The following is a 23,875-nucleotide window of genomic DNA, read 5'->3' on the forward strand; positions in this document are numbered from 1 at the left end:
CAACCAAAATCCTTTCCTGTCCCCACCCCATCCCTGCAGTCAAGTAGACTTTGTAAACTCCACACCCTCACTGTCCCCACATTTTCTATCCCTGTCCCCTCATCTTCCCCATGTCTCGCCGCTGAATGCTGAAAAGATGATTTTATGCAATTACCTATACTTTAAAAGACAAATAAAATGTAATACTCATTAATGAAACACTAATAATATTAATTATGTCTTTTTTTAACCAATGAAGAAACAGTAAGTCACTGATTAAAAAAATGATGACAAATAGCTGGCTAGCTTGGCTTTGCTGGCTTACTTGCTAGGCTGGCTGGCTTTCCTGCCCTCTTCAGGGCTGATTGGCTAGCTGGCCGGGCTGGCTTGTTGGGATGGTTAGCTGGCCTGCTAGCTGGTCTGGCTTGATTGCTGGTTTGCTTAGTTGGCTTGCTGGACTAGCTGGCTGACTAGCTAGCTAGTTTGCTTAGTTGGCTAGCTGGGCTGGCTTGTCGCTGGCTGCCTGAGTGAGAGTGTCCTCCTGTCCTGATTCCTATACAAATGAACAAAATGCTAGCTGGCTGACTGACTTGCTGGGCTGGCTGGGTAGCTGGCTTACTGTAGTTTGTTATATTACTTATTTAAAATAATAAAAACATTTAAGGAAAATAGGTTTATCAGTACAAATGAGTTCTTTAAATACTGTTCTCTTTAATCACACTAAGTAAAGTAATAAAAATATTTAAAAAAAATATTCTACCTGGCTGGCTGGGCTGACTAGCTGGCTTGCTTGCTGGCTGAAGTTTGTTATATTACCTCTTTAAAATAATAAACACATTTTTAAAGAACATAGATTTATCAGTACAAATGAGTTCTTTAAATACTGTTCTCTTTAATCACACTTTAAGTAAAATAATAAAATATTTTAAAAATAATATTCTACCTGATTGGCTGGCTAGCTGGCTTACCTGGCTGTTGGGCTGACTAGCTGGTTTACCTGGCTGTTGGGCTGACTAGCTGGCTTACCTGGCTGTTGGGCTGAGTAGCTTGCTGGGCTGGCTGGCTTGCCTGGCTAGCTAGCTTGCTTAGCTGGCTTGCTGAGCTGGCTGGTTGGCTAGCTGGGTTGCTTTGTTGGCTGCCTAGTTGCTAGCTGCCTGAGTGCCCTCATGTCCTGACTTTTGGACTAATGAACGAAATGCAAACGGTGGCGGGTGGACGTCTGGATGATATTTCTGGTATGACTGTTTACGGTTTCCAGTTTCTGGGACGGGCCTCCCTCTCTGTTGCAGTCGCACAACTCTCACTGCCTGCCCTGCAGCCTGCCTGACGTGTTTACTAAGCTCAGCTGTTTCCGTATTAGGGTGGGCCGGTCCGCATCGCACTCGGCAACACCAAGGAGAGTGAAGACTGAAGTGTCAGTTGTCAACTTCGCTTATTTCCCGCTAGCGGGAAAAAAGCAACAACAAAAAAAAAACCCAGAAAAATAAAAAAGAGTCAAAAGAAAAACAGCCCAAAACACGCTACCCAAGAATTAAAAAAAAAAAAAAAACCACAAAAAAACCAACAACACTAGTTTAAAAGAAAAAGATCAAACTTGTGGGAAATAAGCGAGGTTGGCATCCCTGAGCTATAGGAAAACACAGGAAGTGTTTATGTATCCTAGCTACTGCTCCCACCTCCCCCTGCAGACTATTGGCTGGGGATGTCTGTCCAATAGACTGCAGAGGAGGAGGGATTTGCAACTTGCTGTAGCCTAGCAGATGCCAATGGAGAAGGCAAGTATAACAGACACATTGACAAAAGGAAAAGACAGATTCAGATAACTTTATTGGTATGACAATTTTACCTATGTTGCCAAAGTACTACCTACAGCAGTTAAGGTAAAAAAAAAAAAAAAAAAAGAAGACAAAGTACTGGGACAGGAATAAAGAGGGCAAGGAAGGGGTGAAGGGAATGGAAAGAAGACACTGGTTAAGACAGAAAAGGTTCCTCTGAAATGCTGGAAAAGGAAGAAAGGAGTTGTAAAGGGAAGAGAGGATGGGTGATGAGGGCAAGGACTGATAGTGAAGCTGTGGGTCAGGAGTAGACACAGGCTAAGAGGGTCAGAGGAACTCAGAGGGGGCATGAGCTGTGTCAGGGAAAGTTGCTGGCAGAAGGAGACATGATCTGATTAGTAATGTAAGTGAAGACATGCAGATAAACCAAATAATATCAAGTCCTTACCTTGACAGCAAACTCCATGTTTGTAATTATGTGTATGCATCGCTTACAAACAGAGTAGGAGCCAACACCGATGTCCTCCTTCAGTTCATACATATCAGTAAAACGTGCACCATTTCCATGAAACTGCTTTTAACAAATAAAATATATTTAGAAAATAAATAATGAGAAAAAAATAACCATCTATCTTTATCCATCTCCTAAACTGCATTGATCCTTATAAGATGCTTGTGGGATGCTGCCAAACTTTTTCTTTAATCAGCCTTTACTACTGAAGAAAATATGACTAAGGGGGGGGGGGGGGGGGGTTGCTAAGCTGTGGTTAAATACAGTATTTTACCACAGCTTAGTTTATCACAGGAGTCACTAACCTGTGGTGGCTCAGTACCACAGGTTAGTGACTCCCACGATAAATGAATAACGCAACTTGCGATCAACCTCGCAAGCTAGTCAGTTCCATGGGAGCATGGAGATACTAATGTGTAGTCCAATGCTCCTATGCCTTCTTAAATGTGTTGAAGTTTCTCAGTATTAAGAGTACACCCTTCATGCCTTTTCCCCCAATCATCGAAGGCCTTTTGTACTTTTATCGCAGCTTGACTCCTAGCGGTAATACTCAAGACCACCTCTACGGGTTACCAGCACTATTTTGAAACTTGTGCTGGAAGGAGTAAGAACAATTGTGTTTGCTTTTGCCCTGGACCCCTAGACCACCAAGAAATGATAAAGATAGGCCTATGGGAGGTGGAATTTGAGAGGGTAGAACTCTCTGGGGGGAGAATTCTTCATTTTGGAAAGCTCTGACCTTTTAAGGAGACACCCAATACTCCTGGGAAGGAAATAATGCCAGCTTTAAGTTGGCTTTATTTTTCTATGAATAAACAGCTTGTGGAATTCAATGCAAGATGTGTTATTTTACACAATGAAGTACTTTGCATGCATATGCATGCTTTGCATCTCAATATGTGGCCCATGCTTTTACTAACGTGCATTATAGTAAAATATATAAATTTGCAATTTAAGGTATGTTAAGGGTCAAAACTCATGAATTATTCCCTTTAATGCACCTTAATAACTAACACCCTAAGGGAGATCCAGGAAACATTTTCTCCACAGACAAAAAAAGGGAGAAAAGCCTTTACTGAATCAGACCCTAAATTGACTTCAATGAAAGCACGCCATATAACAATTGTATTTGTCTCACAAGAGAAGGTCAACTACAGAAATATTAAAATTTACATGAACTATAAATGCTAATTTATTTTAAACTTATCTCTTGCATAAGAATCAGAATAAGTTATTTCAATCAAATCTCTTATTATCTTAAGTACAGACTATTCTGCTTCCTGTATTTATTACCTATATATATTTCAATATGCAAACAAGTACAGAAAACATGATGAGCGTAGCTCATGCAATATTTTCTAACCCCTCTGTATGCATGCATATGTATGTGTGTGTGCATTTATATGTGCTGTCTCTGACCTGGAGAAGAAAGGGGAGGGCAGTATGCATGGAGTGGTACCCTAATATTATGCTGGTTTGGACAAAATAATAAAATGAAACCAAGTGTAATAAATATACAGCAAAGTCCCAACTATCCAGCATATCATACCATATTTAAAGGTATCCCATATATTTTACAGAATGTAGTAATTCTACTTCACTATGTAAAAGGTGATGTAGATTGCAAGGCTCATAATTTACACATGTAGTAGGACTGTAAATTTGTATAACAGTTTTGGGAAATGGCAAAGACTGAAACTTGTCTTATTTCTATAGCTAGGGCAACTTTTTCCCTTTGCTGTGTCTGATCAGTCCCCCAACTTGTGAAATAGCTATTAGATGAAGTTAGTCTAACCATTGGCTTTTATTAGAAAACTGTTTCAGATGGAGTTCTGTGGGGAAATGATTTAGAAATGAAGTCCCTAGAACACTTGGAATTAAAGGGGAAAAAAGGAGGAAGGTCTTCATAAGAATGAAACCAAACAAAGCAGCACAGTGACAACCAAGAGCAGGACTGAAAAGACAACTCAGAAGTCCACCAGAATTCAAAGATTTATTAAAAATCAAACATCAAATTAATTCAGGCACTCATGATAACCTGACACAGCCATGTTTCAGCATATGATGCCTGCATTAATGGTCTGTAATTGTATAACATATATGGCAATAATAAGAATGAGTATATAAATTATAATAAAAATACCAAGTGCGACATATAAATACAATAAAAGCATACAATAATAAAACAGCATACTGGAAATAAAAGAAACTATGTGTAAATTAAAATTAAATTATATAAATGAGGAAAATATGTATATATAGCAAACAGAAAAACATATACAACCTGTCATCTGCTAAATGCTATACACAAAAGTGCATCTTATATCAATTTGGGCTGTAATATGAAAACAGATTAGATTTACTTAAAAATTTTAACAATATTCTATACATATTTTGCCACATCAATCTATGGCATACATTTAAGGGTACTAAAGGAACTTAGGAAAGTTCTAGCAGCTCTGCTGACTGATCTTTTCAATGCTTCTCTAAAGTCAAGCGTGGTCCCAGAGGGCTGGAGAAAAGCTGATGTGGTCTCTCTCCACAAAAGTGGAAGAAAGAAAGAGGTTGGGAACTACAGGGCAGTAAGGTTTGACTTCTGTGGTAAATTAATGGAAACACTTTTAAAACAGAAAATAGCAACATTTTTGGAATCCACAGGACCTGAGGCAACATGGTTTCACTAAAGGCATGTCTTGTCAGACAAATCTGATTGGTTTCTTTGACTGGGTTACCATAGAGTTAGATCGAGGGAGAGCACTAGATGTGGTGTATTTAGATTTTAGCAAAGCCTTTGACACAGTTCCACATAGACTAACAGAGTACCCTCGGTATAGGCCCTACAGTGACTGACTAGGTTAGGAACTGGTTGAGTGGAAGGCAACAGAAAGTACTGGAGCTCATTCTGATGAAAAGGATGTTATCAGTGGTATGCCGCAAGGTTCAGTTCTTGGGCCAGTTCTTTGCAATATTTTTGTAAGCAATATTGCTGTAGATCTATCTGATAAGATTTGCCTCTTTGCAGATGATACCAAAATCTGCAATAGAGTAGACGCCCCTGATGTCTCTGGATAACATGAGGAAGGACTTAGGGACTCTAGAAGGAATAGTATGGAATTTGGCAGCTTAGATTTAATGCTACAAAATGCAAGGTCATGCATTTGGGATGGGAAAACCCAAGGGAACGATACAGCTTAGGGTGTGAAGAACTTTTGTGCATGAAAGAGGAGCAGGACTTGGGTGTGATTGTATGTGATGATCTTAAAGTGGACAAACAGGTAGAAAGGCAACAGCAAAAGCCAGAAGGATGTTAGGGTACTTAGGGAGAGGAATGGCCAGTAGGAAAAAGGAGGTGATGATGCTCTTGTATAAGACTCTGGTGAGACTTCATTTAGAATATTATGTACAATTCTGGAGACTGCACCTTCAAAAAGATATAAACAGGATGGAGTTGGTCCAGAGGGCAGCTACTAAAATGGTCAGTGGTCTTTGTCATAAAACATATGGGGACAAATATCTCAATATATATACTTTGGAAGAAAGGTGAGAGGGGAGATATAACAGAGACATTTCAATACTTATGTGGCATAAATGCACAGGAGGCGAGTCTCTTTCAATTGAAAGAAAGCTCTGGAACAAGAGGGCAAAGGATGAAGGTGATAGATGAACGATCATAATGTTAAATATCACTTACATTATATAAAGATGAAAATATGAAAAAGAGCAATGTGCGCAAAAAACAGATAAGTATGTAAAAACATGAGTTAATAAACAAAAGAAAAAGATTATGGCACCATCTCTAATGCAATGTCTTACAAAATATACAAATTAGTCCCTGTGTAATTTAAAAATACCTTACCAATTCTATAATAAAAATGACTGCCAATTTTAATACAATGAGCTAATTCATGCAGAGAGAAAACTTGTCCTTATGCCTTAGTAAAAACCTAAATTTCATTACTAAAATGCAAGGACATTTTTTAAAACAATCCATAAGATATGTATTATAGTCCTTCCATTCTTAAGTAACATCATTATGTTTAATAATCTTGCTTTTTCTACATTGATCAGGGACTCAAACCTTTAACATTTCAGATTTGTAGACAACTGGTTTACAACTTTAACACTTTCTATGAAATGCATGTCCTGATTGTATTAATTACATTAATTTTATCAATGGTTCAGACAAAATGAGAGAAAACTAAATTTTTTAAATATAATTTCATTAATAAATCACAAGCATCTGATTTTCTCAAGTAAAATATGGCATTTGCCAAGAAACAGTGATGGCATATATAACCATGCGCTTGCTGAAACTATTATAATGGTACTCGCAATACTAAGGGCCCTGTTTACTAAGCTGCGCTGTAGGCAAGCTAGTGTTTTTACCACATGCTAATGCTACAGACACCCATATATTACTATGGGTGTCTCTAGCATTAGCGCATGCTAAAAATACCTGCACACCAAACTGGGCCCTAAATGAGAAATGCAGAAAAAGCAAAAACAAACAATAAAAAAAACTAATTTAAACACAAATTTCAATACATTTTCAATAAATGAAAAATAAAAACACACTGAAATAATTGTTTCCTTTACATATGAATTCTTAATATCCAATGTATATATAGAAGGGGGTGACAGGTCACTTAAATCACATCTTCAGTATCAAGTCAATTATTGCATACCGCTAATATCCCCTTTCCAGAGTTCAGTGCGGTTTACATTTTAGATGAGACAAAAGCCGATGTTAGTGTGAGGTATGAGAATAATTAGAGACCATTGGTTTAATGCATGAGACCAAAAGCATTATAGGAAAGGATAATGGATGATACTAGGAGGTAGAAGTCAATGGATTGTTATGAAGCAATCTTTGGGATAGGTTTGAACAGAGTCTCAGTGCAGAGATATTTACTCTCTACACTCCCTCTTTGAGACTGGGGGAATCCTATCTAGCATATTCTGGCTGAAGTTTGTACTTCAGAACCAATCAGAGCCCAGAGTATTAGCACTGAGGGGTATTTGGCCAATAGCAGTGCAGGTTACTTTCCCTCAGGGCTTAAACTGAAAGGAAAATAGTCACCTCTGCAACAGATTTCAAGCAGAGGACAGATACCACCTGCTGGCCAAACAAGCGAAATACATATCATAAAAACAGTAATACAAATCACAGGCATGAAAATCCCATTTCGACACACTCATGTTTGTACATGCTTACATATTTTCACACACCAATGCTCTTTTTTTGTATTGTCATCTTTACATAGTGTAAATGACAATATTTAACACTAAATGACATTCTTCGTTTAGCACACATTTTGAACAATTGCTGGAAAATGGAATCATTTTCAGAATACATCTTTCACAGTAGATTGATGTGGTGATATAGGTATAATATGTTAAGTCTCTATTCACATAAATTGTTTTTATTTGTTTTCATTTTACAGATCAGAATTGATTTAAGATCCACCTTTATGTATGTAGCATTTGGCAAATGACAGGTTTTTTTCTTTCATATCTATATATAATTTTCCTCATTTATATAATTTAATTTGCACATAGTTTATTTGATTTCACATGGCATTTTATTATTGTATTCACATTTGTGTATGGTCATTTTTGGTATTTTTGTGCTTTAATTTATGTACTCATTCTTATGTACGTCATATATATGTTATACAATTACAGACCCCTGATGCAGGCATCAAACACCAAAACATGTCTGTATCAGGTCATCATGTGTGCCTGAATTAATTTGTTGTTTGATTTTTAATAAATCTTTGAATTTTGCTGGACTCCCAAGTTGTCCTTTCATTCCTCTCCTTGGTCATCACTGCTGCTGCTGCTTTGTTTGGTTCCTAGAACATTTAACGGTGCACTTTTTTAAAAATTATCTTGATACCAATAATAAAACTTGGAATGATTACTGTAAATAGTGGAGCAGAAAGGTTTAGAAAATTATTAAATCTGTACTTACTTGATAATTACAGTGAACAGCTGAAATCAGTCACAGGTATTAGAAAGGAAAACATTTAGAACCAGGAGAGGGAATAAGCAGCTCAATGGATGAAGCACAGCAGAAAATAGCACAAATAGTCCCAAGAATTGGTGTGAAGGAACAAAATTTATTAATGGGCCCGACACAGGCCATGTTGCAGCAAAACACCTATGTCAGGGGTCAGCTGGATGAATGTTCCTACTCCTACTATTTAGCATTTCTATAGCGCTAAAAGGCGTACGCAGTGCTGCACAAACATAGAAGAAAGACAGTCCCTGCTCAAAGAGCTTACAATCTAATAGACAAAAAATAAAGTAAGCAAATCAAATCAATTAATGTGTACAGGAAGGGTGGAGGTGAGTGGTTACAAGTGGTTACGAGTCAAAAGCAATGTTAAAGAGGTGGGCTTTCAGTCTAGATTTAAAGGTGGCCAAGGATGGGGCAAGACGTAGGGGCTCAAGAAGTTTATTCCAGGCATAGGGTGCAGCGAGACAGAAGGCACAAAGTCTGGAGTTGGCAGTAGTGGAGAAGGGAACAGATAAGAAGGATTTATCCATGGAGCAGAGTGCACGGGAAGGGGTGTAGGGAAGGACGAGTGTGGAGAGATACTGGGGAGCAGCAGAATGAGTACATTTATAGGTCAGTAGAAGAAATTTGAACAGGATGCGAAAACGGATAGGGAGCCAGTGAAGCGACTTGAGGAGAGGGGTAGTATGAGTAAAGCGACCCTGGCGGAAGACGAGACGGGCAGCAGAACTTTGAACCGATTGGAGAGGTGACTAAGAGGTGACTAAGTTGAAGCAAGAGTTAAGTTTAAAGCCTTAGTCTTGACCCATAAGGCCTTTTATACACTAAATCCTGACTATCTGTCAAATCTAACTATTCCTTACACTGCCACACGAACCCTTAGATCCCTGACAGATAACAGGTTAGTGATTCCTCCTCTTGCTAGGGCTAGATGGGAATCTACACGGAATTCGGCTTTTTTCTATCTGTCTCCCTCTCTTTGGAATGGCCTTCCAAAAGAGATCAGACTTGAGAAATCTTACTTTCATTTTCGGAAACTTTTGAAAACCTTCTACTTTATCGAGTATGTAGATCAGAATTTAGAATAATGGAAGAAAGGTTATAAATGGGCATCTGTAATATATACTAAGTCAAAACTGTATTATCTGTCTGTGTAGATTATATTATGTATTTAATTTTGTATCTGCAGTGTTCTCCTGTGTATTAATCATGAGTTATATTGTTTTCATCTTATGTAGCTAGTTTGTTGGGTTTGCTGTGCTTTCCTGTAATGATTGGAGTTCTAATGTTTGTCCAATTTGTACTTATTGTACTGCTTTTTTTTTTTTTTTTTTATAAATTGTAAACCGTTCTGTCTTGCAGTAGCAATAAGATACGGTATATAAATTGATGTAAATAAATAAATAAATAAATAAGTGGGAGGCCAGCAAGAAGCAGATTGCAGTAGTCTAAACGAGAGGTGACAAGGTTGTGGACGAGGGTTTTGGTAGAGTGCTCGGAAAGAAAGGGGCGGATTTTACGGATGTTGTAAAGAAAGAAACGACAGGTCTTGGCGATCTGCTGGATATGAGCAGAGAAGGAGAGAGAAGAGTCAAAGATGACCCCAAGGTTTCGAGCTGCATTGTATTGTTCTGCTCAATCAGGGTAAAAGTGGGCGTGTCTAGCACATGTACTAGTTAAAACGTCGCACCCAGATAGCTTCATTAGCATTGGTCAAAAAAAAACAGGTCTGCGTGGCACTGTAGGCTGTGATTGAGCAGTCCCCTGATAAGCAGGCATTCTGCCTCAACATGGCCTGTGCCAGGTCCATTAATAAAATTTGGAGCCTCCTGAGTTGTATTCTGTTGTGTAAGGATAAAATTTAACTTTTGTATTGGTATGGCACTTCAGAAAAAGCAATTATTTAAAGAGTTATATATTTATTTCACTCACCAAATAGATAAACTGATTTCAAAGCTATGAAAGTAGAAAAAGAAATGACTGATATCAAATATAACTTACTTATTCTTGCAATGAATCCCATCAACAACTACCAAACTTGTGTAATATTATTAGACTAGTAAAAAAGGCCCGTTTCTGACACAAATGAAACGGGCGCTAGCAAGGTTTTCCTCGGAGTGTGTATGTTTGGGAGAGTATATGTGAGAGTGGCTGTTTGAGAGTCAGAGTGAAAGTGTGAGTGTGTTTGTGTGAGAGAGTGAGTGAGTCTGGGTGTGAGTGTGTTTGTGAGAGAGTGTGTGTGTGAGAATGAGAGTGTGTGCAAGTGTGTATGTGAGACACAGTGTGAGAGAGAGTGTGTGTGTGTGGGCGAGAGAGAGAGTGTGTGTGAGACACAGATTCTCTGTGAGAGTGAGTGTATGAGACCAAGCGAGTGTGTGAGTGACTGTGTGGCACAGTGTGTGAGAGTGAGAGTCAGAAAGACATTGTGTATGAGAGAGAGAGTGTGAGCCCTGCCCTCCCAATCCATGCCCATCTGTCCCCTGCCCCCTCCATTCATCCTTTTCCAGCAATTCCCCTCTCTCCCTGAGCCCTGCCCTCCCAATCCATGCCCATCCATGCTCCTCTGTCCCCTCCATTCATCCCTATCCAGCAATTCCCCTCTCTCCCTGAGCCTTGCCCTGCAATCCATATCCATCCATGCCCATCTGTCCCCTCCATTCATCCTTATCCAGCAATTCCCCTCTCCCTGAGCCCTGCCCTCCCAATCCATGCCCATCCATGCTCCTCTGTCACCTGCCCCCTCCATTCATCCCTATCCAGCAATTCCCCTCTCTCCCTGAGCCCTGCCCTGCAATCCATATCCATCCATGCCCATCTGTCCCCTCCATTCATCCCTATCCAGCAATGCCCCTCTCTCCCTGAGCCCTGCCCTCCCAATCCATGCCCATCCATGCTCCTCTGTCCCCTGCCCCCTCCCATTCATCCCTTTCCAGCAATTCCCCTCTCTCCTTGAGCCCTGCCCTCCCAATCCATGCCCATCCATGTTCCTCTGTCACCTGCCCCCTCCATTCATCCCTATCCAGCAATTCCCCTCTCTCCCTGAGCCCTGCCCTGCAATCCATATCCATCCATGCCCATCTGTCCCCTCCATTCATCCCTATCCAGCAATTCCCCTCTCTCCCTGAGCCCTGCCCTCCCAATCCATGCTCCTCTGTCCCCTACCCCCTCCATTCATCTCTTTCCAGCAATTCCCCTCTCTCCCTGAGCCCTGCCCTCCCAATCCATGCCCATCCATGTTCCTCTGTCACCTGCCCCCTCCATTCATCCCTATCCAGCAATTCCCCTCTCTCCCTGAGTCCTTCCCTGCAATCCATATCCATCCATGCCCATCTGTCCCCTCCATTCATCCCTATCCAGCAATTCCCCTCTCCCTGAGCCCTGTCCTCCCAATCCATGCCCATCCATGCTCCTCTGTCACCTGCCCCCTCCATTCATCCCTATCCAGCAATTCCCCTCTCTCCCTGAGCCCTGCCCTGCAATCCATATCCATCCATGCCCATCTGTCCCCTCCATTCATCCCTATCCAGCAATTCCCCTCTCTCCCTGAGCCCTGCCCTCCCAATCCATGCTCCTCTGTCCCCTACCCCCTCCATTCATCTCTTTCCAGCAATTCCCCTCTCTCCCTGAGCCCTGCCCTCCCAATCCATGCCCATCCATGTTCCTCTGTCACCTGCCCCCTCCATTCATCCCTATCCAGCAATTCCCCTCTCTCCGAGCCCTGCCCTGCAATCCATATCCATCCATGCCCATCTGTCCCCTCCATTCATCCCTATCCAGCAATTCCCCTCTCCCTGAGCCCTGCCCTCCCAATCCATGCTCCTCTGTCACCTGCCCCCTCCATTCATCCCTATCCAGCAATTCCCCTCTCTCCCTGAGCCCTGCCCTGCAATCCATATCCATCCATGCCCATCTGTCCCCTCCATTCATCTCTATCCAGCAATTCCCCTCTCTCCCTGAGCCCTGCCCTCCCAATCCATGCTCCTCTGTCCCCTGCCGCTCCATTCAACCTTTTCCAGCAAGTCCCCTCTCTCCCTTCCATGACCCCCCTCGTATCCATGCTCCTCTCTCTCCCATGTCCCAGTCTGGCCCGCCCTCTTCTCCCCCCCCTTCGCATTCATGCCCCCCCCCCTTCGCATCCATGCTGTCGTTTCTCCCCTGCCCTCCCGCTCCCATTGTTCAACTTTACTGGCCACCCTCTTCTCTCCCCCCAACTTCCTTTTTTTTTTTTTTTCTTCTTTTTAAATTTACCTCCGTGGCGGTTCCGGCAGCGAAGCGTCAGGGAAGGAGGCGGCGCTCCGGACGTCTCTAGCCTTCCCTTCGCTGTGTTCCGCCTTCTTCTGACGTGACGTCAGAAGAAGGCGGAACACAGCGAAGGGAAGGCTAGAGACGTCCGGAGCGCCGCCTCCTTCCCTGACGCTGCGCTGCCGGAATTGTTTGGGTTTTTTTCCGCCCTCGACGTCATGACGTTTGACGCGAGGGCGGGGCAGAGACGGCTGGCTGGCTTGAAGGCTTCACACCACGAATCCACGAACCCTTCAGTCTTGGAGTGACGTCAGATGGCTTCAGAACGTTGTCCTCAGAACGTTGAGGGTGCGTTTTATTATATTAGATGTTATGAACCTCCAATACTCACAATCAGAACAACAAAAAGAAAAGAAAAGCAAATTACCTGGACTACAGGCAATACACTACTGAGCGAGGAGATTTTATGTTCTTCTATGGTAGATGCTGCAACAAAGCTAAATCCTTTGAAGAGCTGATGTGCATTAGCACTCGGAGGAACTCCTGGAGAGTCTGCAAATTCAAGATGCAAATAATGAAAGAATTACATTACATATTTACTTAGGGGCTCTTTTACTAAGCTGCGGTAGACTCTACGCTCATGCAGCACGCGCCAAAATGAAACTACTGCCAGGCCAGTGGAGGTAAGTTCAGATTTGGCACATGCCTATAATGCGTGGACAAATTATTTATTTCCTCCTACGCACACCGCTACCGTTAGATCAATGGGTGGCGTTAAGGGCTCAGGCCAGTTTTGAGCACACGCTGGTTTCATTTTTTACCACAGGCCCTTTTCCTGTCCCATTAAAAAAATTAAAATAAAATACACGCATCTACACTACCGCAGGCCACTTTTTACCACGGCTTAGTAAAAGAAATCCTTAATTTTTTTTCATGTAATAACCCTTTTTAGCAAAACATTTTAATATTGATTTTTTTCTAGAAACAATCATCAATCATGGGAGATGACATATCAATTTGTTCCCTGAATATTGTTAGTTTTGCATGCTATTGACAGACACTTGGGTACATAAAAGTATCGTACAGCAGGAAAATGTTAAAGCTGAAATTTCAGAAAACATATTGTCTAGAGTAGTCTGGTTGTAGAATACGTAGGATATATAGGTACATATTATAATCAAAGGGTTATTCAAAATATCTAAAGAGGCAAGCCATCCCATAGCTTGCCAATTTAGCCCAATCCAATTTCACATACCATAATTTCACACATCTGAAGTTCTTTTTTCTGTTCTGTTTATAAGATTATAGGGGAAAAAAAAAATATATATATATATATATATATATATTGTGACAAGGCTACATCCCCGATGTATAGAGTGAAGCAGCAGAACCATGAACTACATATCCCAGAATGCATTTCCAGTCCTCGCAGTGAGATCTCAGGGGATAGGCAAGCTGGCCATATACCGTCACTGACCACAAGAGGGAGGGTGAATGAAGGAGCCAGTTCCCGGGACCAGCAATCTGTATATCATGCTGCCCACCTGTAATAGGGAGGGGTGGGCTGAGAAGCAGAAGGAGGATTGGATGGAAGAGGGAATTAATCAGCCTGAGCAGGGGAAGAAAGCAGAAGGAAATGGGAGCTTGAGAGCTGAGGAAGGCAGCCCCTGAAGGTTTGGAAACCTACATGGTTTTGGAATTTATTTTGGTTTAAACCCTGCTTAAGTGGAGAAGCCTGTTTTTCTTTTGTGAAACCTGATTATTTTGAGAACCTCTGAAGTTGGAAGGCTTGTTTATGAAGGAGGGCTGTCTGGTGGGAAGAGGGGTTCAGTTCAGGAGGAGGCTGAAATACCTTGGGTTGAGGAAGTCCCAAAAGTATTGCACCTCCTGGAAGTAAAGGCTTGGTGATTAACTGTCTTGAGGGGAAATCCTGCTTGTGGGACAAGTACTATTTGTTTGTTACTGGCTGGGACAAAAAAGCAGGGATTTCCAAAGGGCTCTTGCATTCCCCTCAGGGAGGGGGCAAAGTCTTTGTGTAATTGGCTGATGTACTAAGCAAGGCAGAACAGCCCTGCCTGAGAAGCAAGTCTCTACTCTGGAGTAAAATTTTGTTTATGAATCTGGAAAAATAAAGGAATGTTTTTGAAGTATTTCCTGGTGGCAGTTTTGTGAGGCTATTCATGGGAGGCAGCTTCCTCCCCCATACTGGAGCAGCGGGCCCGTTTACAATATATATAAACTTACTTAGGAAAAACAGACACAACACAAAACAAACAATGAATATAATCATACAAAAAAAGATACATTGTCAGTACATGACTTTCTAAGACCTCAGTGGTGAGGGAACCAAAAAAGTCTTAACCAGAACAGCCTCTTCAATATACAACATAAAGGGGAAAAATTTACTGAAGCAAATTCTGAGTTGGCCTATTTTTTTCAAGGAACTACTTCAACCATGTCTTTATAAATAACACCAAAATAGGTGCCTTCCTGCTCATTTAACCTACGAGACCCCTTTTAAAGTCAACCTCTTAGAAGGTCATTTTATAACAGGTTGCAGAGGTAGGAGATCCAAGTAGGTGCTTTATTTTGGGGCTGTTATGAGAAAATAGGTATCTATGGGGGTCTTTTATTAAGGTGCGCTAGTGTTTTTAGCTCACGCTAAAAATCAGCTAGAACTAAATGCTCACATGCCCATTATATTTCTATGGGCGTCTCAACATTTATCACTAGCTGATTTTTAATGCGAGTTAAAAAAAAAAAGCTAGTGCACCTTAGTAAAAGACCCCCTATATGTCTTTGTACAAATAGCCTTAGAAGACCTGCAACAATCATTGGACAAAATGTATCCACATATATTTTCATGTGCTTACGAATTGGCATAAATGTATACATATAATCTACATTCAAACTTTGTGAATCCATCTGAACTCCATCCCTGAACTCATCTAAACTCAGGTTGTGTGAAAGTAGGTGCAAACATGCCTCACCTACTTAATAGGAGCAATCATGTGAATAATTTAGCCTTTTCCTATGTTTGCACATGAAAAAAAAGTTAGCACACCTCTATATAGCATAAAATTAGTAACTATTGAGGTAATTTTATAAGGGTTATACACCATTTACATGTGTAAAAATCTGATTTACACATGTAAGTAGTCATACGTGTTAAGTAGGAACTTTAGAATAGCTACTACTTACACATGTACTCCCAAGATGGACACAGCTTTGAAGGGGGAATATTCTGGGTGTGATTTGGGCAAGTCTGACAAATACATGTGTATTTCCTATTTTATAATGGAAATGCATGTATTTCTTGAAAAAACTTCATTGGTATTTATATCTGCTCCCAGGCACACAAGTGCTAGCGCACTATTCATTTGGACCTGGGAATTGGACGGGCGATAGAAAGGGCAATTGTGCACATATAACCACCTCAAAAATCCAAATTTCAGTTTTGAAGCTTGGCTCCTTAAATGACTCTTTTTGCAGTTTTATAAAATCTGCTATTTATACAAATAAATGCAGACATTTACTCATTCATATTGCAAAACATGCCGGTTGAAATATGAATGAGTAAATGTCTAGGACTAGGGGGGCACACAATGAAGCTACAAAGTAGTAAATTTAAAACGAATCAGAGAAAATATTTCTTCACTCAACGTGTAATTAAACTCTGGAATTCGTTGTCAGAGAATGTAGTAAAAGCAGTTAGCTTAGTGGGGTTTAAAAAAAAGATCAGATGGCTTCCTAAAGGGAAAGTCTATAGACCATTATTAAAATGGACTTGGGGAAAATCCACTGCTTATCAAACATATAAACGGCGAGTGACCGACTCACTCGCAAATGCGCAGTAGAGACTTCCCTCTCTGTCCCGCCCCCGCATCAATACGTGATGACGAGGGCGGGACAGAGAGGAAAACTGCGCCGCCGAGGTTAATGCCCGCCCGCCCGCCTGAGATCGCCGCTACCGTTCCTCCCCCCCACCCGGCCCCTCTCTCCGCTACTAACACATCCATTCGCCGGAACGCAGCATGCACATCAGCTGAGCTGCCGTCGGCCTTCTTTCCCTGCCTGTGTCCCGCCCTCGCTGACGTTACGTCACAGGAGGGCGGGACACAGGCAGAGAAGGAAGGGCCGATGGCAGCTCAGCTGATGTGCGTGCTGCATTCCGGCGAATGAATGTGTAAGTTTAGTAGCGGAGAGAAGGCCCAGGCCAGGTGGAGGGATGGCGGCAACCTCGCGGGGAGGGAGGGGGAAGGAAAACCCCAATACCAGCCCGTTTTTACGGGCTCAACGGCTAGTTTCTAGAATAAGCAGCATAAAATGTATTGTACTATTTTGGGATCTTGCTAGGTACTTGTGACCTGGATTGGCCATTGTTGGAAACAGGATGCGGGGCTTGATGGACCTTCGGTCTGTCACAGTATGGCCATACCTATGTACTTATATGTATTAGTGCCAGAATTTACCTGTATAAACTCCTAAGCAATGTCGTTCTTTTCGATGTGTATTTTTATAAAATGGCTTATCCCGCTTTATGCGCTGTACATGATTTTCTCTATGTATTTCCTTATATGAATTAGTCTTGAACATTTGGCTCTTTTAAGAGTGGACATTCATTATGAAATGGTGATGGATCTGCTGCTTCTTGAATCCAAAAGCCTTCTGGACTCTATACCTACAATCAATCTTCTTGTTAACAGATGCTGCAGAGAGAGCAGAGTCTCACATTTTAATCTGTAAATCCTTGAGGATTCTGTGAATAGGTACTGTCACATCGTCCTTGAAGGGGGTTAAAGAACTGAAGTATGTCCAGTGTTTCTGCCAAGTGATCCTCCTCAATTTCTAACTTAAAATGAATACAGTAACGTAGTAACATATAATAGATGACGGCAGCTGAATACCTGTACGGTCCATCCTGTCTGCCCAACAAGATAAACTCATTAAATATGGTATGTAATACTTCATATATAGACTTGATCTTGATTTGTCCAGTGGCATAGCAAGGGCGGGGCGGTGGGGACGGTCTGCTCCGGGTGTCAGCGTGTAGGGGGTGCTCCGCTCCCGCTGCTCCCAGCCTCCCACCCTACCTTTAAAAAAGATTTTTGTGAAGCGTCATTGCAGGCAGCGCCTCACGTCTGCCCTGCTTGTAAAAGAAGTAAATCTCGTCTCCTCGTCGTCGTCGGGTCTCGCTGTGTCCCACCCTCCTTTGAGGTAACTTCCTATTTCCGCGAGGGTGGGACACAGCGAGGCCCGACGACGAGGAGGAGAAGAGATTTACTTCTTTTACAAGCATGGCAGACGCGAGGCGCTGCCTGCAACGACGCTTCACAAACTTTTTTTAAAGGTAGGGTGATGGCAGGAGAGTCGGGTCGGGGTGGGGGTTCTCAGATGGGAGAGGGGTGTTGTGTTGGGGATTTTGTTTCCACCGTTTGGGTTTTACCTTGTTTAATGAAACCTGTGATAAATTCCTTGGATTAAGACAACAGCAGTGAGTATAGCAGTTCCTGAGGCTTAAGGTTTCCTTTTTTAAGAATTATAGGTCTTTGCTTGCTTATCTTACACTTTACTACACTGGCAAACTTTATACAGATGTATATTTTGATCTTTGAGTTTGCAACCTTTTTTATGGATTCAGCTCAAATATGAATTAGTTTTCCATTTTTATAGAAGCACTGAGGAGCTGTGCCCTAAACCACTGAGACTATATTGCATTTTATTATTACTTATTCTATAGTGGATTAGGGTGTATCTGTGTTTGTGAAAAAGACATGGCTTTCAGTTGGAATTGACTGTGCAGGATCGACGATCTGTAATATTCTGCCTGGTTTCATTTTACAATAGGTGAATTGATCTAGTGCTCACTGTAAGATGCTTTCCTTTTCCTTGTGTGACTCGTAGAAATTACTGCTTATGGTATGGTAGAATTGCTCTATAGGTCCTGAGTGTTTTGAATTCTCCGCATGCCTAGTACTAGATTTCAGGGGGGAGGGGTTAAAAAATGACTGGCCCCGGGTGTCAACTACCCTAGCTACGCCACTGGATTTGTCCTTGCCATTTTCAAGGCGTAGACCATAGAAGTCTGTCCGGCACTGTTTTGTTCTAAAATTTCTGAAGTTGTCATCAAAGCCCCTGAAAAGCTCGACTCCAGCCCATCCTAGTCTATTCAGCCACTATCAAGGCACAAGCCAAAGAAGTCTGCCCAGTATAGGCTTTGTTTCCTTATTACCAGTGTTGCTACCTAATCTCCACTAAGTATTTTTGGATCCATTCCATCTAAACAGGATTTTTTTTGTGTTTATCCCACACATTTTTGAATTCTGTTACCACTTGCATCTCCATCACCTCCCTCAGAAAGGCATTCCAGGTATCTACCACCAACCTTCTCAGTGAAAAAATACTTCCTGACATTATTCCTGAGTCGGCCCCCTTTCAGCCTCAATTCATGTGCCCTAGTTCTACCACCTTCCCATCTCTGGAAAATGTTTGTGGATTAATCCCTTCCAAATTCTCACGGATATGGCCATGCCCCATGTCTATACTCACCCCTCTTCCCAGTGATCAGGCCCTGTGGCTGCTGTGGACTGCTTTTTCCCTGTTTCCCGGTCATGCTCCGTCCTATTTTGGTATTCCAGCATTCCAGCCTTACTCTGGTGTTCCTGAAGCCAAGCCTCATTCTTAGTTGTGACATCATCAGTAATGTCCTTTATAAACACCTTGGAACTTTCATGCCCTGCTTTTGCAATGGAGGTCTTCAGATGAGTTCTTGTCTGTGTGTGTTTGTTGCACTTCCAGCCTGCTTCTGCTTTGTCTCTGGTCTGTAATCTTGCTTCTGTTCCAGCCCTGCTTGTCTTCAGCTTCAGTCCCTGCCCCGCTTGTATATTCTGTCCTGCCTGTTCCAGCCCTGCTTGTCTTCAGCTTCAGTTCCAGTCCTACCTGTCTTCAGCTTCAGTTCCAGACCTGCTTGTACCAGTCCTGTCTGTTTCCAGCTTCAATCCTTGGTTGGGTGGTTTGCCTGCTGCTGCCGTTTGCAACTCTGGCCCCAGTTCCACCCAAACTACACCTCCAGGAGTTATTTCTCTGCCCCTACTTTTTATGCATTTATACGTATGTGCAATTTTATACAAATCACGAGTTATAAATCTGCCAATACATACAATAAAAATCAGAAGATAGTTTGTGATATATGGAGCAGCATTCAGCATGGTCCAGGCTGAAATAAAATTAATTTCATTTTTAAACCTAGCCAAGTCTGACCGTTTTCTGACTATGTGGAACAACCCACTGCAGTACATATTCTACAATTAAAAATAAAGTTACCTTTCGGAGTTTTTGCTGTAAATTCTGGATCAAAGCAAAATGTATCCTCTGGCTTTCCAGAAGCAGGCTTAAATGGTGGTTGAATTTCCTTTCTGAATAGCTTCTGAAAGTCATCACAAAATAAATCTATGTATTAATTTTGCTGGTTATATTTATAAGCACTTCTATGAAACTGCCTGAGTTAACTTACAATAAAAAAAATCATACAAAAACATCCCATTACTCCCATAATTAACCTATGAAATACAAACCAGTTAAATTTAAAGTAGACTGGTTTAATTCCATCTCACATAAAATCAATGGAAACAGAAAGAGCTGTTTACTTTACAAAGTGTTTGTATTCTATTCAGGAATTATGTGCGTGACAATTACTGTCTTAACTGGGATTCAAACTGAAAAGTTTACATATCGAATACAGATACCTACTAATCTAAATAATTAGAAGGCTGATATAATATACTATAATAATCAGAGTGCAGTAGATTACTTCCAGTTTACTGCTGATTTTTGTAAATTAGATTATTTTCTCTCTAGTAACTGTTTTAGCGTGCAAATATCTATTAAGTGGGAAGCAATGCATTACACTAATCTTTATAATTGGCATATAAAATGCATGTTAATGATCTGCATACAAAATTACTTCTGATGTAGCAAACACTACAGTTTGTGCTATATTTTCCGCCACCTTGAGTATTCTGTGCAGTTTTAGTCACTGCGTCTCAAAGATATAGCGGAATTAGGAAAGGTACAGAGAAGGGTGCCAAAAATGGTAGAGGGTGATGTCAGAACTTCTCTCTGAGCAAACGCTAGAAGTTAAGGCTCTTCAGCTTAGAAAACAGATGGTTGAGGGGAGATATCATAGAAGTCTATTGAATTTAAAATACATCAGAGAAAATGTTTCTTCACTCAGCGTTTAATTAAACTCTGGAATTCATTGCCTAAAAATGTTAGCACAGCAGGGTTTACAAAAAAGGTTTGGAAAAGTTCCTAAAAGTCCATAAGTAAGGAGTCCTCAAATTCAGACCTTGAGGTCCACAACCTAGCCTGGTTTTCAGGATTTCCATAATGATGCAAATAGATCTCGCACTAATAATTTTATTTATATGTAGTTTATTAGATTAGGAACAATGTAACTGAAGTAAACAAACTGTGTTAAAAATCCAATAGATTTCTAATGTCTTATTAATCTAGGAATTGTGTTACTAGAAAGCTGAGGAGAGGGCTTATTCAAGATTGAAGGTCCTAGATTTCAAAAGAACTAACTTTGCTGAGATGGGGGAATTTCTCAAGGAAGAGTTAGTTGGATGGGAACAGCTGAAGAAGAACATCAGTGGACAAAACTAAAATGATCTATTTTAACAGCGACAAACCTTTATGTTAGAAAATTGCATAAGAGGAAAAGAATATATGTTTTTTGACCCAGGGAAACTATTAGAATTTATTACTTCTAAAGAATAATTGTTGTAGTAGTTCTTGATTGTTAAGTGCTTGATCTCGGCTGCGACTGCTAGGTTCTCTCAGCTTTGATTATTAATATTTGAGTTAATTCATCTGAAATTAAGAATTTTCCTAGATCTTGGATCACCTAATTGTGGACTAAATGTATTAAGATAGTATGCCTAATTTTTTTTTTTTTTTTTCCTGAGCTTTGTTTATTTCTAATATGTGAATTTATGAGTAAATGTCATAAATGTAATTGTAAAATTTATAAATAAAAAAAAAAAAAAAAGAAGGCTGCTCTGGTTCTCAAACGAAGTAGCTGAAAAGGTAAGGGGAAGGTGGTCAGCCTCCAGATGTTACAAGACGACTCAAAAAGAAAGAGGAAGACAGGCTAAAATATCTGGAAAAGCTAAGAGAAGCTAGGAAAGGTGTCAGGAAAGTGAAGAGGCAAATGGAAGAAAAGATAGCTGATACAGTAAAATTGGGGGACAAAACATTTTTCAGATATATAAGTGACAGCAGGACATGCCAAAAGAGTATTATAAGGTTCAAAGCTGAGGGGGAGGAATATATTGAAGCTGATAAGGATAAAGCTGAACTAACTCCTTAACAATTATTTCTGTTCTATGTTCATGGATGAAAGGCTGGGCCTAGGACTGCAGAAAACAAATTGCTAATGGGGATGGATGTATGGTAGACCAGGACCGATTCTCAGAAGACTGTGCTCGTGAGGAACTAGCTAAACTAAAAGTTGACAAAGCTATGAATACATCCAAGGGTACTCAAGGAACTCAGAGAAGTTCTGGCAGCTCTGCTGTCTAAGCTCTTTAATGCTTCCTTAGAGTCTGGAGTGGTCCCAGAGTACTGGAGAAGGGCGGATGTGGTCCCTCTGCACAAGAATGAAAGGAAGGAGGAGGTTAGGTCTGTCTGACCTCGATGGTGAGTAAAGTAATGGAAATGCTTCTAAAGCGGAGGATTATGAGGTTTCTCAAATCAAATAGACTGCAGGACCCGAGGCAACATGGTTTCACTAGAGGCAGATCATGTCAGACAAATCTGATTGATTTCTTCAACTAAGTGACCAAACAGCTGGACGTGGGAGGGGCGCTGGATGTGGTGGACTTGGATTTTAGCAAAGCCTTTGATACTGTTCCGCACAGGCAACTAATAAATAAACTGAGTGCCCTTGGTATGGGACCTAAAGTGACTGACTGGGTTAAAAACTGGTTGAGTGAAAGGAGACAGAGGGCAGTGGTAAATGGAACTTGCTCAGAGGAAAGGGAGGTTTATCAGTGGTGTGCCTCAGGGATCTGTCCTCAGGCCGGCTCTCTTTAACATCTTTGTGAACGATATTGCAGAAGGACTGTCTGGTAAGATTTGTCTCTCTGTGGATGTAACTAAACTCTGAAATAGGGTGGACACCCCAGAGGGTGTGGATGGCATGAGGAAGGATCTAGCGAGGCTTGAAGAATTGTCCAATAATTGGCAACTAAGAATTAATGTTAAGAAATACAAGGTCATGCACTTGAGGTTACAAAACTCCAAGGGAACAGTACAATATAGGGGGTGAAGTGCTTCTGTGTACGAAAGAAGAGTGGTACTTGGGGGTGATTGTGTCTTATGATCTTAAGGTAGCTAAAAAGATACAAAAGGCGACGGTCAAAGACAGAAGGATGCTCGTGTGCATAAGGAGAGGGATGACCAGCAGGAAAAAAAAAAAAAAAGAAGTGATAGTGCCCTTGTATAAGTCTATGGTAAGGCCCCATTTGGAGAACTGTGTGCAGTTCTGAAGACTGCACCTACAGAAGGATTAAACAGGATGGAGTCCGTCCAGAGGGTGGCTACAAAATTAGCAAGCGGTCTCTGCCGTCAGGTTTATGAACCTCAACATGTACACACTGGAAGAGAGTTGGGAGAAAGGGGATATGATAGAGACGTTTAAATACCTCAGTGGTATTAATGATGGAGATGAGCCTTTTTCAAATGAAGGAAAACTCTGGAATGAAAGAGATAGGATGAAGTTAAGAGGAAATAGGCTTAGGAGGAAGCTAAAAAAATATTCTTTCATGGAAAGGATAGGCAGACTGGATGAGCTATTGGGCTCTTATCTGCCGTCATGTTTCTATTTTCTAGGACTGAAGTATACATTATTATATAAACTTACATTCCAGTCAATAGTTGCAAAAAATGGATGTCTCTTGATTTCTTCAACACCATCTGGACCCGCACCTTTGAAGAAAGAAATATTTAGGTACATGTTTAGGTGCAACAGTAACCTCATATCTCAGTCTTTTTTGATTTAAAAAAAAATCATAATTACAAACACACTGACAAATGACTTAAGATCTGTCTCTCCAGACTTTTGGAGCCAAAGAAAGATTTTGTTTTTGTGTGATACAGGCACAAAAATGTTATAAAGTGCTGACAATCTACACACTGCTGCAATTTGACAGTATAAACATTTAGAGAGCATTATTATATCCATTCTGTGATATGAGATGATGCTTACAGATGCCAACGTAACATCAAACATAAGGACTAGGTGTCATAAAGGAAATAAAACTATTAAGCAAAAGGCATAAA

General features: G+C 41.1%; 1 protein-coding gene across 5 annotated transcripts in view; it reads right to left on the reverse strand.

Moving 5' to 3' along the window:
* RPS6KA6 (ribosomal protein S6 kinase A6) overlaps positions 1 to 23,875 on the reverse strand; it is a 248,754-nt gene that overhangs the window by 45,555 nt on the left and 179,324 nt on the right. For 4 of the 5 annotated variants that reach the window (XM_030209964.1, XM_030209963.1, XM_030209959.1 and 1 more), the window contains 4 exons: positions 23,457 to 23,521; positions 19,853 to 19,955; positions 12,957 to 13,081; positions 2,203 to 2,328 (listed from right to left, as the gene is read on the reverse strand). In XM_030209964.1, the coding sequence (XP_030065824.1) occupies positions 2,203 to 2,328; positions 12,957 to 13,081; positions 19,853 to 19,955; positions 23,457 to 23,521 (419 nt within the window). The remainder of the gene's footprint in view (positions 1 to 2,202; positions 2,329 to 12,956; positions 13,082 to 19,852; positions 19,956 to 23,456; positions 23,522 to 23,875) is intronic. The other variant, XM_030209960.1, reaches the window with a different exon arrangement.

This window comes from Microcaecilia unicolor, chromosome 7 (assembly GCF_901765095.1).
Source record: "Microcaecilia unicolor chromosome 7, aMicUni1.1, whole genome shotgun sequence".
Taxonomy (NCBI): Eukaryota; Metazoa; Chordata; class Amphibia; order Gymnophiona; family Siphonopidae; genus Microcaecilia; species Microcaecilia unicolor.